The sequence below is a fragment of the Copidosoma floridanum genome, unplaced genomic scaffold, assembly GCF_036245765.1.
Source record: "Copidosoma floridanum isolate Cflo_tuat_1 unplaced genomic scaffold, Cflo_Japanese_pri ptg000021l, whole genome shotgun sequence".
Lineage (NCBI taxonomy): Eukaryota > Metazoa > Arthropoda > Insecta > Hymenoptera > Encyrtidae > Copidosoma > Copidosoma floridanum.
Window position 1 is genome coordinate 15,938,219 of NW_028321898.1, and position 14,014 is coordinate 15,952,232.

Consider the following 14,014-nt stretch of genomic DNA (forward strand, 5'->3'; position numbering starts at 1 on the left):
ATCGAGCAGCTGAAAAAGATGTGTGTGGACAAACTCGTGAAAAAAGTGAGCGCCGACAACGTTGTCGAGTACATGGTCCTCGCGGATAGACACGACGTCGACAGGTTGAGGCACAGGGCTCTTCGGTTTATCGCGACTAATGCGAAGAATATCATCAATAAGCCGGATTTTGTAGATTTAATGTCGACCCAGCATCCGATTTTTTTTGATATTTTCAAGGCAGTGGTCTCCCAATGTTGTTGACCACGTTGCCAAAAATGGACATTTTATGTTTTACCCGTTGTGCGTGACTTGTATAGTATGTAAATATAAGAGAACTAAATCGGTACAGATCGATGTACTTAATATATGTATATATTTTTTTTGTAAAACAGAATATGTGATTTTCTATGTCATATAATTGAATTGTATTGTAAGACTCTTTGAAAAGTATATCGTTACATGTAAGATTTGGTGCAATTTGTTTTTTGCTCCAAAATGATGTACATCTTTAGTAACACAAGTAGTCTTTGCAAAATTTTAAAACCAATTAAGTTCTACAATCGATACAGTTTGTCATGAATACGTATCCTGTAACAGTCTAATATTTATATATGTATATATTTTTTTAAAATAAATTTTACACCACTTTACTTATGATTTTGGTTTTTGTTTCACATCTGATAAAAATTTCATGCTGTGCTATTTAATTTTTCGTATAATTTGGTACAGTGACTGTTGTACTGATAACAAAAATATATATGCTTTAATATACAAACGTACAATCAATCCATTTGTCATCCAAGAAAACAAGTGTGGTTATTAAACACACATAAGTTTTAAATTAATCGCTACAAGTTGGGTTTTTTTGAGTAAAGGCAAAACATTTTACACCAGAGTATAAAAATATTACTTGAAATTAACAGAATCAACAATAACTTTGATACAACGTCGTAGGTAACAATATAAATATATCTGATTTCATCTGATTCAAGCTTGACGGTAAAAGAGCCTCATTGAAATCAAATATTAGGTTATGTATTAGTAATAATACAAATATATTTATAAATTATACATTACTGCTCTCTAATGCAATTTGCACTGGCTTCCCTATGATTATACATTTTTTTTTTTTTCAAGTGTCTATAAATTGTAATTCAAATTCTCGCGCTTTAGAACGGGAGCGGTTTGGACTTGGGAACTGGAATCGGAGATGCAAGGTGCTACCAACTTAAACCTTGCATCCTCGGAAAAAATATTTTGTCTCCGAGCGCTGTATCGGAGCGTTGTTGCGTATGGTCTGTGTAGATGGTAAAGTGGCGTCCCTCTAGGATCCTCTCAAAGTACTTGACAGCTTCGTAAATCGCCAACAGTTCCCTGTCGTACGTGCTGTATCGGCGTTGGGTGTCGGTCAGCTTCTGAGAAAAAAACCTAGAGGACGCCAGATGCCGTTTCGCTGTTGCTGCTCTAGTGCCGCCCCAATTGCGGCATCTGACGCGTCTGTTCTGAGCGCCAGCGGCGCTTTGGGAAGGTAGAAAGTCGTGCACGCGGCATTTGGTATGCCGTCCTTGCATTTTTGAAAGGCTACATCTGCTTCACGTGTCCACGACAGCTTGGCCTTCTTAGGAAGACCCTTGAGTAGGTCGTGGAGTGGCGCTTGTAACTCGGCAGCATGAGGCGTGCAACGCCTGTAGTAATTGATGACGCCGAGGAAACGTCGCAGCTCGGATGTAGTGTCGGGCTTGGGAAAGGCCTGAACGGCCTCCACTTTGGCAGCCGGAGGCTGAAAACCCTCCTTCGAAACCTTGTAACCGAGGTAAACTACCTGCGGCTGTCCTATGGAACATTTATCTGGGTTGATGTGTAGTTTAGCCTCCTGCAGAGTCCTCAACAGCTGACGCAGATAGTCCAGATGTTGCTTGTGGTCCTTGGATACAATGAGTATGTCATCGATGTACTTCTTGGCAAACGGCAGCTTCCGCAGGACATGGTCGATTGTTCTCTGCATCGATTGTGCGGCATTCCTGAGGCCGAGAGAAGTACCTAAAAATTCAAACAGGCCGAAGGGTGTGGTTACTGCTGTTTTCTCCACATCTTACTTGGCTATCGGAATTTGATAAAAGGCCTTGCGCAAGTCTATCGTCAAAAAAATTTCGCCTTCGCTCTCCCGCAGCAAGTCTTCGATCACTGGCAGCGGGTATCGGTCCGGGATGGTGATGGCGTTCAGGCGGCGATAGTCGCCGGTAAAACGCCACGTGCCATCCTTCTTTGGGACCATGTGCAGGGGGCTGGCCCATTGGCCCGAAGAAGGCTGAACTATTCCCTTGTCCAGCAGCTCGGCAAATCTTTCCTGGCCGCAACCAGCTTGTCGCCGATCAACCTGCGAGGGCCCTCAAATACGGGTGGCCCGGTGGTAGAGATGGTGTGCTTAATTGGCAAGCCGGGAACCTGGATTGGGCTGGTGTTGGGACTGAAGACGTCGGCGAATTCCTTGAACAGAGCGTCATACTCACGTGCCAACTCGCTGTCGTTGGTTGGTAGCACGGGTGCAATGGTCGACACGGAGTGTAGCTGAGCCGGTGCAAGCGTGCCATCAGTCGTCAGCCCAGTTGTTGGGTCCATGAGGCGGCCATTCTTTAGATCCACCAAAAGACCATACCTCAGCAAGAAATCAGCACCCAGAATGGCGTACGGCACATCAGCGATGATGGTGTCGCAGATGTAGTCTCGCCTCATGCCAAGATTGAGCGAGAACTGTTTATGGCCAAAGGTGTTGATTGTTGTTGTGTTTGCGGCGTGTAGCACGAGACTCTGTTGTGGGGGGGGGGGCTCTTTGACCGTATGCAGTGGCAGGAGAGAAACCACAGAGCCGGTGTCCACGAGGAATGTGACGTTGCTGCGCCTGTCGCGGATTTGCAGACGTTTATCCTGATGAGACCCTGCCTCCGACATCTGCGGCGGAGGGGAGCCTACTGGTTTCCCTGCTGCCCTGAGTTGTCCGAGTACGTGCAAGGCAACTCGCAGTTGCGCGCCTTGGCTTTAAACCTTCTGTGGTACCAACGCCAATCCCGGTTTGGCGCGGCTGATCGGCTGCGCCTGCGGTTGTTGGACTGTAAACGGGTGCGAGAGCGGCTGCGACCTTGGCATCCAGCCTGTTGGATGTTGCTTGGGCGGACTTTGAGGGCCAGCTGGGATAGAGCAGCTTCCACCGCTCTTAGGCGTTCGACCAGCCCGCTCTCGGGGGGTGATCTGCTTACTGCCATGACGCCTCCGATGCTGTTAGCCACGATTTCATCAGCCGCTGTAAGAAGCTCTTCTGTGTTATCGGACCTAAAAATCTTTAAGAGATTTTGAGCGTTTATTGGGAGCAAGGATTTCCATTTGACTAGCAGAGTGTCGTCCTGCATGCGAGAGCCTGCAAGGGACTTCATCTTGTACCAGAGCTGTGAGGGCTTCATATCCCCTAGCTGTAAGTTTGTGAGTAGATTATGAAGCTTTGTCTCATCGGAGTCCGTGGTACGTTTAAGTATCTGCTCTTTTAATGCATTGTATTTATCTGTATCTGGTGGGTGCTCCAACAGGTCAGACACCTCGCTCACCGTCTGGTTGTCCAACACGCCCAGCACCTGGTAGAACTTTTGGGCGTCGTCTGTTACGCCGTTGGCAGCGAAAATGCCTTCTATTTGAATAAACCAGATGTGTGGCTGGTCGCGCCAGAACGGCAGCATGCTGAGCTTGTTGCTCATCTCAGCTTCGTTTTGTGAGTCTGTTGGATCGGAAATTATCGGATTACCTTGTATATGCGGGGGGGGGGCGCGGTATTTTCGGCCTCCTCCCCCTCGTGCGTGTTGCTTTCTGGAACCTCCCACGGCGTGCCGACGTTGTACGGAACGGCCTGGGTTTCAAAACCGTAGAGGGGCCCTCCGGGTGCCAGAGGAAACGGCAGCAGGTCAAATCCGGCAAGGTTTTCCTCGTCCCAATAAGTGTCGGGGTGCCGCACTGTAATGTTGGTCGGCAGCCTTGGCCTTGGGCGCGCAGGAGAAACCTGGAAAGGCAATGCCACCACGGACTGGTTGTTTGCTTCGGCTGTGAGCCGCCGCTCGTTCCCAGGTTGAGAAGACCCACGGCCGCGTGAATGCCCCAGCCCTAAACTGCGGATTTCTACTGGCATAGGCTGGGCAAACACCCACGCACGGAAGAGAGAAATTCAGTTTTTATTTTTAGGTTATGTTGTTCGCCACGCTACGCACTGTCTCGCACTCTAGGGCACCTTGGCGCTCGAGGAGACTAAGGTCACACACATACACAAGGGAAAAAGTCAGTGTTCGGGTTCGTATGGTGCTTCACTGTTCACTGATCGGGGTCACCACTTTGGAGGTCATTGTACGGGCCTCGCAAAAGAGAGCTTTTGCGCGAGCACGTGGGCGAAGGATCATGTAAAAAAAAGGGGGAACACACAAGTAACTTAAAGTATCTTTAATGCCACAACGTTGAGCTTTACGTAAACTTTATTTTGACTTAATTTAGATATAAAAAGTAATTGCTTAAAAAGGTGTTTATGTATATAAAGGAACTAGATTCTTCTTGGGTACGCACTCTTGGCCAGAGAACACGCACAGGCCGTCAAGCAGAGATGAGTAGAGAGATTGCTAACGCCAATGCTACGGCGTGAGACAACTTTTTTCCACTGATCGGGGCGACCCGCCGCGGCCAGCCGTCGAACCAAGGCGCACATTTTTCGAGAGTGCGAGACTCGTATCGAAGAGCGTGCGCCTACAAGAAGAGAAGTGGATTCGCGTGGAAATGAGCATATAGGCGCACATTTTGGCGACACGTAGAAGGGGTATACCGAATGTGTGCCTACGAGGAGAGGAGTGGAAATGTTGACTATAGCTATATATCTAAACGCACAGCCAAAGCAAGCGACGACACTAGTTTTTCTCTTTTGACTGCAACCGAGTATATGCTATATATATTTAACTGACTCTTGCTCTCTCGCTCTTGCTTGAATGTTATCTATTAATCTTACATTCGATTAATCGTGAAACTAAATGCTCATAATTATATGCACAGAATTTGATATCAAAACATTTTTTTTTTCCGTACGTTAATACTTAATTCGAAATCTAGTATTATTTTGAAAAAATGTTCAGCTAATTTTTTTAAGGATGACAGTTCAGCTATAATCACTGGTTAATTATTTTTTCTCATCACAATTGTTATGAACTGTAGGACAAGCCCCGAAGGTTATCGATGAACATATGTGACTTTAAGATCTCCTACCCTCGAAGTCTCGATAGCTAAGGTAGTAAGGGCTTATGCCACTACTGTTCTCGTTTTGCTATCTGAGGATCGATTCCAACTGTCGGCAAATTTTTTTTTTAACGTGATTCATCATTCTAGTTTATTTTCTTTTTATTTATGTTTTATTTATGTTTTATAAATAATATTAACAAACCCTTTTTTTCCTATACATCGAAATACATTTTTTTAATACTAATTATATTAAATAATTTCATAAGCTGATACTTATCGTTAGCATGGCCATTTCGGAATTTCACAATAATAAAATAATTTCTTAGAATATGAGTATAATTCTTACATTTAAAACTCCAAGAAATTATTAACATTCAAAGTAAGAGACAAAAAATCCTTATACATAATTTTCATTAATTTTAATTTTTTTTTTCCAAGAAATGATTAAGCTGTTCTGATTGATATTTTTATCTATCTATACAATAATCATAATCTTCGAAGGCACAAGAAAACTTACATAAAACTCCCTAAACATTTATTTTCCGTCTTTTGTTGTAAAAAAATTTTAGGTATAGCAGCTATACTTATTGTATTGATTAAATATGTAATTTCAATGTCAATTACATAATGTTGGTTCTAGACCAAACTTTTAATTAGCGTATGTGAATATCAAAACCTAATACCTTTGAAAATTATGCAACAAAAATCTGAACAGTAATGAAAAACAGATCTTATTTATCAAGTTAACTGTTACGTTACTTAAAATTTTTACCTGGTAGTTACAACCACTTGTCACTTACATTATGAATTTCAAAAAAGTAAAAGTTTAACCTTGAACATAATTTTCGATAATTTATAAGAATTTATATGAAATTCTGAAATGGCCATGCTAACGATAAGTATCAGCTTATGAAATTATTTAATATAATTTGTATTAAAAAAATGTATTTCGATGTATAGGGAAAAAAGGGTTTGTTAATATTATTTATAAAACATAAATAAAACATAAATAAAAAGAAAATAAACTAGAATGATGAATCACGTTAAAAAAAAAAATTTGCAGACAGTTGGAATCGATCCTCAGATAGCAAAACGAGAACAGTAGTGGCATAAGCCCTTACTACCTTAGCTATCGAGACTTCGAGGGTATGAGATCTTAAAGTCACATATGTTCATCGATAACCTCCGGGGCTTGTCCTACAGTTCATAACAATTGTGATAAGAAAAAATAATTAACCAGTGATTATAGCTGAACTGTCATCCTTAAAAAAATTAGCTGAACATTTTTTCAAAATAATACTAGATTTCGAATTAAGTATTAACGTACGGAAAAAAAAAAATGTTTTGATATCAAATTCTGTGCATATAATTATGAGCATTTAGTTTCACGATTAATCGAATGTAAGATTGATAGATAACATTCAAGCAAGAGCGAGAGAGCAAGAGTCAGTTAAATATATATAGCATATACTCGGTTGCAGTCAAAAGAGAAAAACTAGTGTCGTCGCTTGCTTTGGCTGTGCGTTCAGATATATAGCTATAGTCAACATTTCCACTCCTCTCCTCGTAGGCACACATTCGGTATACCCCTTCTACGTGTCGCCAAAATGTGCGCCTATATGCTCATTTCCACGCGAATCCACTTCTCTTCTTGTAGGCGCACGCTCTTCGATACGAGTCTCGCACTCTCGAAAAATGTGCGCCTTGGTTCGACGGCTGGCCGCGGCGGGTCGCCCCGATCAGTGGAAAAAAGTTGTCTCACGCCGTAGCATTGGCGTTAGCAATCTCTCTACTCATCTCTGCGTCAAGCTAGGCGGCGTCCCGTGCTCAGACAGACCTTCCTTTTGTTACCGAGTTTCCGACTTCTCCTCCGGCCTCTCTTCTCCCGCCTCAGCTGTGGTGGTAAAGCCCTGGCGTGTGCGAGCGAGCAGGACGGTCACAGCACCACGGTGATCAAGCGCGGCGCCCTTCCCGTTCCTTAGCGCGTGTGAGAGAGAAAGAGGCCGACTGCGCTAGTCGAAATCCTCTCTCGGCATCAGCGTCTGCTTACGACGTTGGCATGTCGTTGGCGCGCTGGGCCGAGCCGCCACATATTGATCTGCGGACACAGCTTTAAAAATAAAATAAAAGTACGGCGAGTCCCATTGCGGACGCAGCTTCAACATCGTGCACAAGGAATCATACAGCGGACGCATTTACCTGTGGTTAGTACATCTAGCACCATCTATTAGTTCAAGAGAGAGAGAGAGGTACGGTTACGTTTTATTGACTGATTCCTATCTATAAATCTATATGTACCTTGTCTCTCATCAGACGATCAGACTGGTTGGTAGTTGGTAGTAACCTCATAGAGATATTATAGAATATCTCTATGAGTAACCTTCCGGCAAAAAATTACTAGTCTAGTTTTGTGCACGTTGACCCTGACCCGTTAAATGTCTTTATTGATAGATACATAAAATAAAAATTAAAACTATAATATAATTTAAGCTTGAGATTCACAATGTTCCACCGTGACTACAATACGTTGTTTTAAAATAAAAGAATCTAGATTATCAATTTAAAATTGAGGTTATTGTTTGATTAATATTAGTGAACTATATAGTGATTGAAATACAATTTCCTTATAAAATAAAAGTGAATAATTGCACGAAAGAGAGAATTAGTGATATTTATTTGATATACCTGCCCCTCCACAGGTGATCGCGAGTCCTTAGATTCTTTGAGTTTATTTAAAAATTGAAAGGCTACTTCATAAGATAATTTATTATCTTGTTGTTTATTGTAAATTAATAATCGAAATTCATACTGAAAGATTTTTACTTTGAGCTAAAATCGGCCACAAAAGTAAGTCATATAAAGAGGCTAAGAATTCTGTCTTGGCAGACAAAGAGGTGTTAAAAAATTTTCTTTTAATAATATAGAGTGACAGAACAAATAAAAGAAATTAGTATACTCTACTTTTATCAAATCAAAATATTAATAAAGTTATAATTGGACAGAATCAATGTAATTATTGCAGGGATAAGTAGATTATTCGACAAGATTACATAAAATTTAATGAAAACCACTTTTCCCTAGTAAAGAAAAACAAAATTCTTAGCCGATTCTAATAACACTGTATAGTCAGGGTCAGACTCACAGAAAGGGAGGTCGTAATATGTAAATATTACTAAATGCATCTATTTTAACAGCATATTTTATTTTCAGCTACATCTTATTCTAAATACAAAGCCAGATTGTATACATAATTATACCACAAAAAAACTACTTTAAAAATATTATTAATAACGTAACTATAATTTTACCTCTGTTTATTTTTCCTCAGTACAATTTATTTCAAGAATTACAATTATAAAGGAGTTCAATCAAAAAATAACAATTAACGTGAATACTCCGTACAATAGAAGACAAGGATAGGCTATTAAAAGTCTTTGTTTTTCTTCACCAGACATAGCACAAAACAGTCGAGAAGCAGATGTGGTTGCCCACAAAACAGCAAAGCCAGAAAGAAGCATACCACCTGTGTTTTGCAAGCTTGTAAAAATGCCTAATCCTGCTAAGGCAACTACTGGTAGTATGCAGTAGCCAAGCACAGACGCCACTGATACTAATGTAACATTCCCACTACTAGTCATAAGGGAATGTAAAATGTACATCAGTATACAAGAAGTTGCAGCTAGCCCGTATACGTATCCAAAGTGTGCTTTTGATCCAGCCAAAAGTAAGAACGCAGCAAGTGTCAAACAAAATGCCAGGGGTCCTGCTAGATCTGAATCTTGCAAAAGATAGTTTGCATCATCTGTTTGGCCATGACGGTGAAACGGATTTAAAACGGCTAATGTTTTTTGTAAAATTCTGTCTGGATCTATGCCAAGCTCCTCCAGTAGAGGTGGCTCATCTTCTTCATCTGTGAAAGCTGCTGTTCCTGTATGAAAATGCAGTAGAAAAATTGAATGAATAGTTGTTTAAACTTAGATAAGTGATTATCAATCGTAAAATTACTCAGTACTTTGGTTGTTGTAATTATCCGGAGTGTAAAGTTCACCAGTGTATGGGCTCTGATTGGGATTATAAAAATCTTGCGGTGGATAGGATTCATAATCGTTTGCTTGAGAGTCGGTATAATTTGCAAATTCGAACTGTTGGTTAGGTTGACCAAACGATGTGTTATCGAAATTGTATTGCACATTCTGCGGAGGTGGTGTCCAAAAATTATCTTGGTTTGAATAATCTGACATATTTGTTTTCAACGTTAGTAACTCAAATGACTTAGCGGAAACTTAATAGTTGGATTAAAAGAAACTTTGTATCCTGCAACCACAGCACCGAGCTTACGTCAACAGAGCTTAGCTGTTTGTACATTCACTATATAATAATATATTAACAACAATATGGTAACACAAAATTCATTCACTTATGGCGGTTCGGGCAGTCGGAGCGGTTAGAGAATTCGGAGTCTAAAACTGCATGAAGGCTAACAACGTAAACAGGGCGCTGCAACGGTATTAAACGAACTGAAACACCTTGCCAGCAGACAGCCCAAACAGCGCCGTTTAAACGGGATGAAACGCGCCCAGTGTTGGGTTAGGCGCATAGAGGTATAAGAATAGAGGAGAAAAGGGGACGTGATATGCGACAGCAGAATTCGCTACGTAACGGGGCATCTGTCTTTGTCTGGCAGTTGTGTTATTGGTCGAGTCATACATGAGATTGATGCCCCGTTTCACTTAGTTATGCTGTCGCTGCCGCTAATGGGTTAGTATAGCGCTTTTCCCCTCTATTCTTATACCTCTATGGTTAGGCGGATTCAATATCGGAACTTTTTCCCTAGATCGTATATAAAGCTATACGATCTAGGGAGAATGTTCCGTTGAGCAGACAATTCAGCAGTGAAGGGGCATTGCCAAAGACACGCGAAAATTCAAAATTGTAATATTAATAACACAAGTGCCTATCACCCAATGACCCGGGGCACTTACTGGCCACTCTTTTAAATAAATAATTATTAAAATAACACAAGCGCCTATCACCTCATGACACGGGGCGCTTACTGGTCACTTTTTTAAATAATTAATTATTAAAATAACACAAGCGCCTATCACCTAATGACCCGGGGCGCTTACTGGCCACTCTTTTAAATAAATAATTATTAAAATAACACAAGCGCCTATCACCTCATGACCCGGGGCGCTTACTGGCCACTCTTTAAAATAAATAATAATTAAAATAACACAAGCGCCTATCACCTCATGACCCGGGGCGCTTACTGACAACTCTGTTAAATAAATAATTATTAATAAATAACACAAGCGCCTATCACCTCATGACACGGGGCACTTACTGGCCACTCTTTTAAATAATTAATTATTAAAATAACACAAGCGCCTATCACCTAATGACACGGGGCGCTTACTGGCCACTCTTTTAAATAAATAATTATTAATAACACAAGCGCCTATCACCCAATGACCCGGGGCACTTACTGGCCACTCTTTTAAATAAATAATTATTAAAATAACACAAGCGCTTATCACTCAGTGACTTCGAGCGCTTACTGGCAACTCTGTTAAATAAATAATTTTTAATAACACAAGCGCCTATCACCCAATGACCCGGGGCGCTTACTGGCCACTCTTTTAAATAATTAATTATTAAAATAACACAAGCGCCTATCACCTAATGACATGGGGCGCTTACTGGCCACTCTTTTAAATAAATAATTATTAATAACACAAGCGCCTATCACCTTATGACCCAGGGCGCTTACTGGCTACTATTGAATAATAAATTATCAAGAAATTATAAGAGCGCCATTTAAAAAGATCTTTGTCGTACTAGATAGGCAATCAAAATTGTGATATGTTTACATATGTTATCGATCAACTTTTTATTATTTAATAGTGTTGCAAATAAGTGTCCTGGATCATCAGGAAAAAGGTGCTTGACATATTTATTGATAATTATTTATTTACTAGATTTGCAATTAGCGCCCCAGGTTATACGGTGATAGGCGCTTGTGTTATTTTAATAATTATTTATTTAAAAGAGTGGCCAGTAAGCGCCCCGGGTCATTGGGTGATAGGCGCTTGTGTTATTAATAATTATTTATTTAAAAGAGTGGCCAGTTAGCGCCTCGGGTCATGAGGTGATAGGCGCTTGTGTTATTTTAATAATTATTTATTTAAAAGAGTGGCCAGTAAGCGCCCCGGGTCATTGGGTGATAGGCGCTTGTGTTATTAAAAATTATTTATTTAACAGAGTTGCCAGTAAGCGCTCGAAGTCACTGAGTGATAAGCGCTTGTGTTATTTTAATTATTATTTATTTAACAAAATGGCCAGTAAGTGCCCCGGGTCATTGGGTGATAGGCGCTTGTGTTATTTTAATAATTATTTATTTAAAAGAGTGGCCAGTAAGTGCCCCGGGTCATTGGGTGATAGGCACTTGTGTTATTAATATTACAATTTTGAATTTTCGCGTGTCTTTGGCAATGCCCCTTCACTGCTGAGTTGTCTGCTCGACGGAACATTCTCCCTAGATCGTATAGCTATATATACGATCTAGGGAAAAAGTTCCGATATTGAATCCGCCTAACCCAACGCTGAAGGCGCCTTAGCTGATACTCATGGTATCTTTACAACCCTGGTTCGGATGAGGGTCCCCACACTCTTAGCTACAGTATGCCATCTGTTGGATTGTAGGGCCCTCATTACAAACACACTGGAGACCAAGTCAGGTGCCAAGTTGCGGCCAAGGTGGGTGGCATGGCAGCCAAGCTTGGGCCCAGTTTTCGCACACTTTCAATTTCTACTTGGGGTCGTCACAGATGAAGGATAAAAGAGTACCCCAGTCCCCAACGCTTTTAATAAGCTACGCATTCTGCATTCCGCTCCCACAGGGAAAAATATCCATGGTGCACATGGAGGAGAACAGAAAGGCTGCGTCATGACAGCAGCCAATGAGGGCGTGGCGTTTCAGAGGCTAACATTCGATGTAATGCATTCCATATCAATTATTAACCCTTCTGATTAATATTTTGTAATCACATATGTAATTCCATCTGTATTTACACTTGTAAAATCAATTGGAATTCTACTTGGAATTCCACATGGGATTTTGGATTGAAAACTCCAAGTGTCATTCTAAGTGGCATTCCCAGTGGAATAACATGTGACCACTAAAGGTACATTTTTTCCTTTTTTAAAATAGTTGAAATTGAAATTTCAAGCGGTTTAATGGCCCCGGTTAAGGTTATCATCCATATAGTAACACCAAAGCAGAGGGGCTCAAGTCATTTCAAGAAAATTTGAACGAAAAATAAAAAAATTTAATTTTTCGAAATCTGAGAACAAATACTTGAACCCATCTGATTTGGTGTTACTATATGGATGATAACACCTAACTTGGCCATTATACTCAGTGTTGGATAAGGAGGATATGATTTTGCATTTTTATCACTAGGACCTATATACAGCTACTACATATCCTAGAAAGAAAAATGCAAAAGCTGAATAGGAGGGGGGAGAAGGCCAGTGGTTCTCCCCAAATGTGACTGGCAAACTTGTGGGAAATTCAAATTGGCAATGTGGTGCAAGACGCAAATACCCAGATAACTCGACACAATTACATGCACAATAACTTAATTAACTAATCCCAAGCCATTTAACCCAATAACCCAATGGGCCAATAAGCAGCCTCATGAGTTGAATAAATAATAAAATTTATTAGTTAACAAAGCAAGCACCAATCCCCACACAACCAGGGGAGCTTACTGGTTGCTTTAATTATTTGTGATTAATAGAATAATACTGCAAGCGCCTATCCCCACACAACCAGGGGAGCTTACTGGTTGCTTTAATTATTTATGATTAATAAATTAATACCACAAGCGCCTATCTCCATACAACCAGGGGAGCTTACTGGTTTCTTTAATTATTTATGATTAATAAAATAATATCGCGAGCACCTATCCCCAAACAAGAAGGGGCACTGACTGGTTGCTTTAATTATTTATGATTAATAAAATAATACCGCAAGCGCCTATCCCCACACAACCAGGGGAGCTTACTGGTTGCTTTAATTATTTATGATTAATAAAATAATACCGCAAGCGCCTACCCCCACACAAGAAGGGGCACTTACTGGTCGCTTACTTAAATTACTATAATAATGCAATAATAAAATAATAATGCAAGTGACTATCCCCACACAACCAGGGGTGGTTACTGGTTACTATAAATATTTAAAATCAATTGAATAATGCAAGCCTCTCGGGTCATGTGGGGATTAGCGTTCACATTATTCTATTCATTGCAAATAATCAAAGCAACCAGTAGGTGCCCCGGGTCATGTGGGAATAGGCGCTTGCATCATAATTTTATTGATAGTTAATTAAGTAAGCGACCAGTAAGCTCCCCCGGTTGTGTGGGGATAGGCGCTTGCATTATTATTTTATTTATAGTAATTTTAGTAAGCGACCAGTATAAAGCCACCCCGGTTGTGTGGGGATAGGCGCTTGCAGTATTATTCTATTAATCATAAATAATTAAAGCAACCAGTAAGCTCCCCTGGTTGTGTGGGGATAGGCGCTTGCGGTATTATTTTATTAGTCATAAATAATTAAAGCAACCAGTCAGTGCCCCTTCTTGTTTGGGGATAGGTGCTTGCGATATTATTTTATTAATCATAAATAATTAAAGAAACCAGTAAGCTCCCCTGGTTGTATGGAGATAGGCGCTTGCGGTATTAATTTATTAATCATAAATAATTAAAGCAACC

At 40.6% G+C, this 14,014-nt stretch overlaps 1 protein-coding gene across 4 annotated transcripts; it reads right to left on the reverse strand.

The window, feature by feature from the left end:
• Positions 1-8,532: 8,532 nt before the first annotated feature.
• Positions 8,533-9,814, reverse strand: Yip1d1 (Yip1 domain-containing 1). Of its 4 annotated transcripts, none has more exons than XM_089594379.1 (2): positions 9,253-9,814; positions 8,533-9,165 (listed from the first exon to the last, which is right to left on the reverse strand). In XM_089594379.1, exons 1-2 carry the CDS (start codon positions 9,474-9,476, stop codon positions 8,604-8,606), a joined length of 786 nt encoding a protein of 261 aa, XP_089450505.1. In that variant the 5' UTR covers positions 9,477-9,814; the 3' UTR covers positions 8,533-8,603. The 4 variants fall into 4 exon arrangements, with proteins under 4 accessions (XP_089450505.1, XP_089450507.1, XP_089450506.1 ...); XM_089594381.1 differs by having other exon boundaries at positions 8,533-9,154; positions 9,248-9,814; XM_089594380.1 differs by having other exon boundaries at positions 8,533-9,157; positions 9,248-9,814.
• Between the last annotated feature and the right edge of the window lie 4,200 nt (positions 9,815-14,014).

Excerpts from the sequence above, each read along its gene's own strand:
- Yip1d1 (XM_014356609.2), bottom strand. The coding sequence starts at position 9,476 with ATGTCAGATTATTCAAACCAAGATAATTTTTGGACACCACCTCCGCAG. Across the intron at positions 9,164-9,247 it reads GGATAATTACAACAACCAAA|GAACAGCAGCTTTCACAGAT; the intron begins GTACTGAGTAAT and ends ATTTTCATACAG.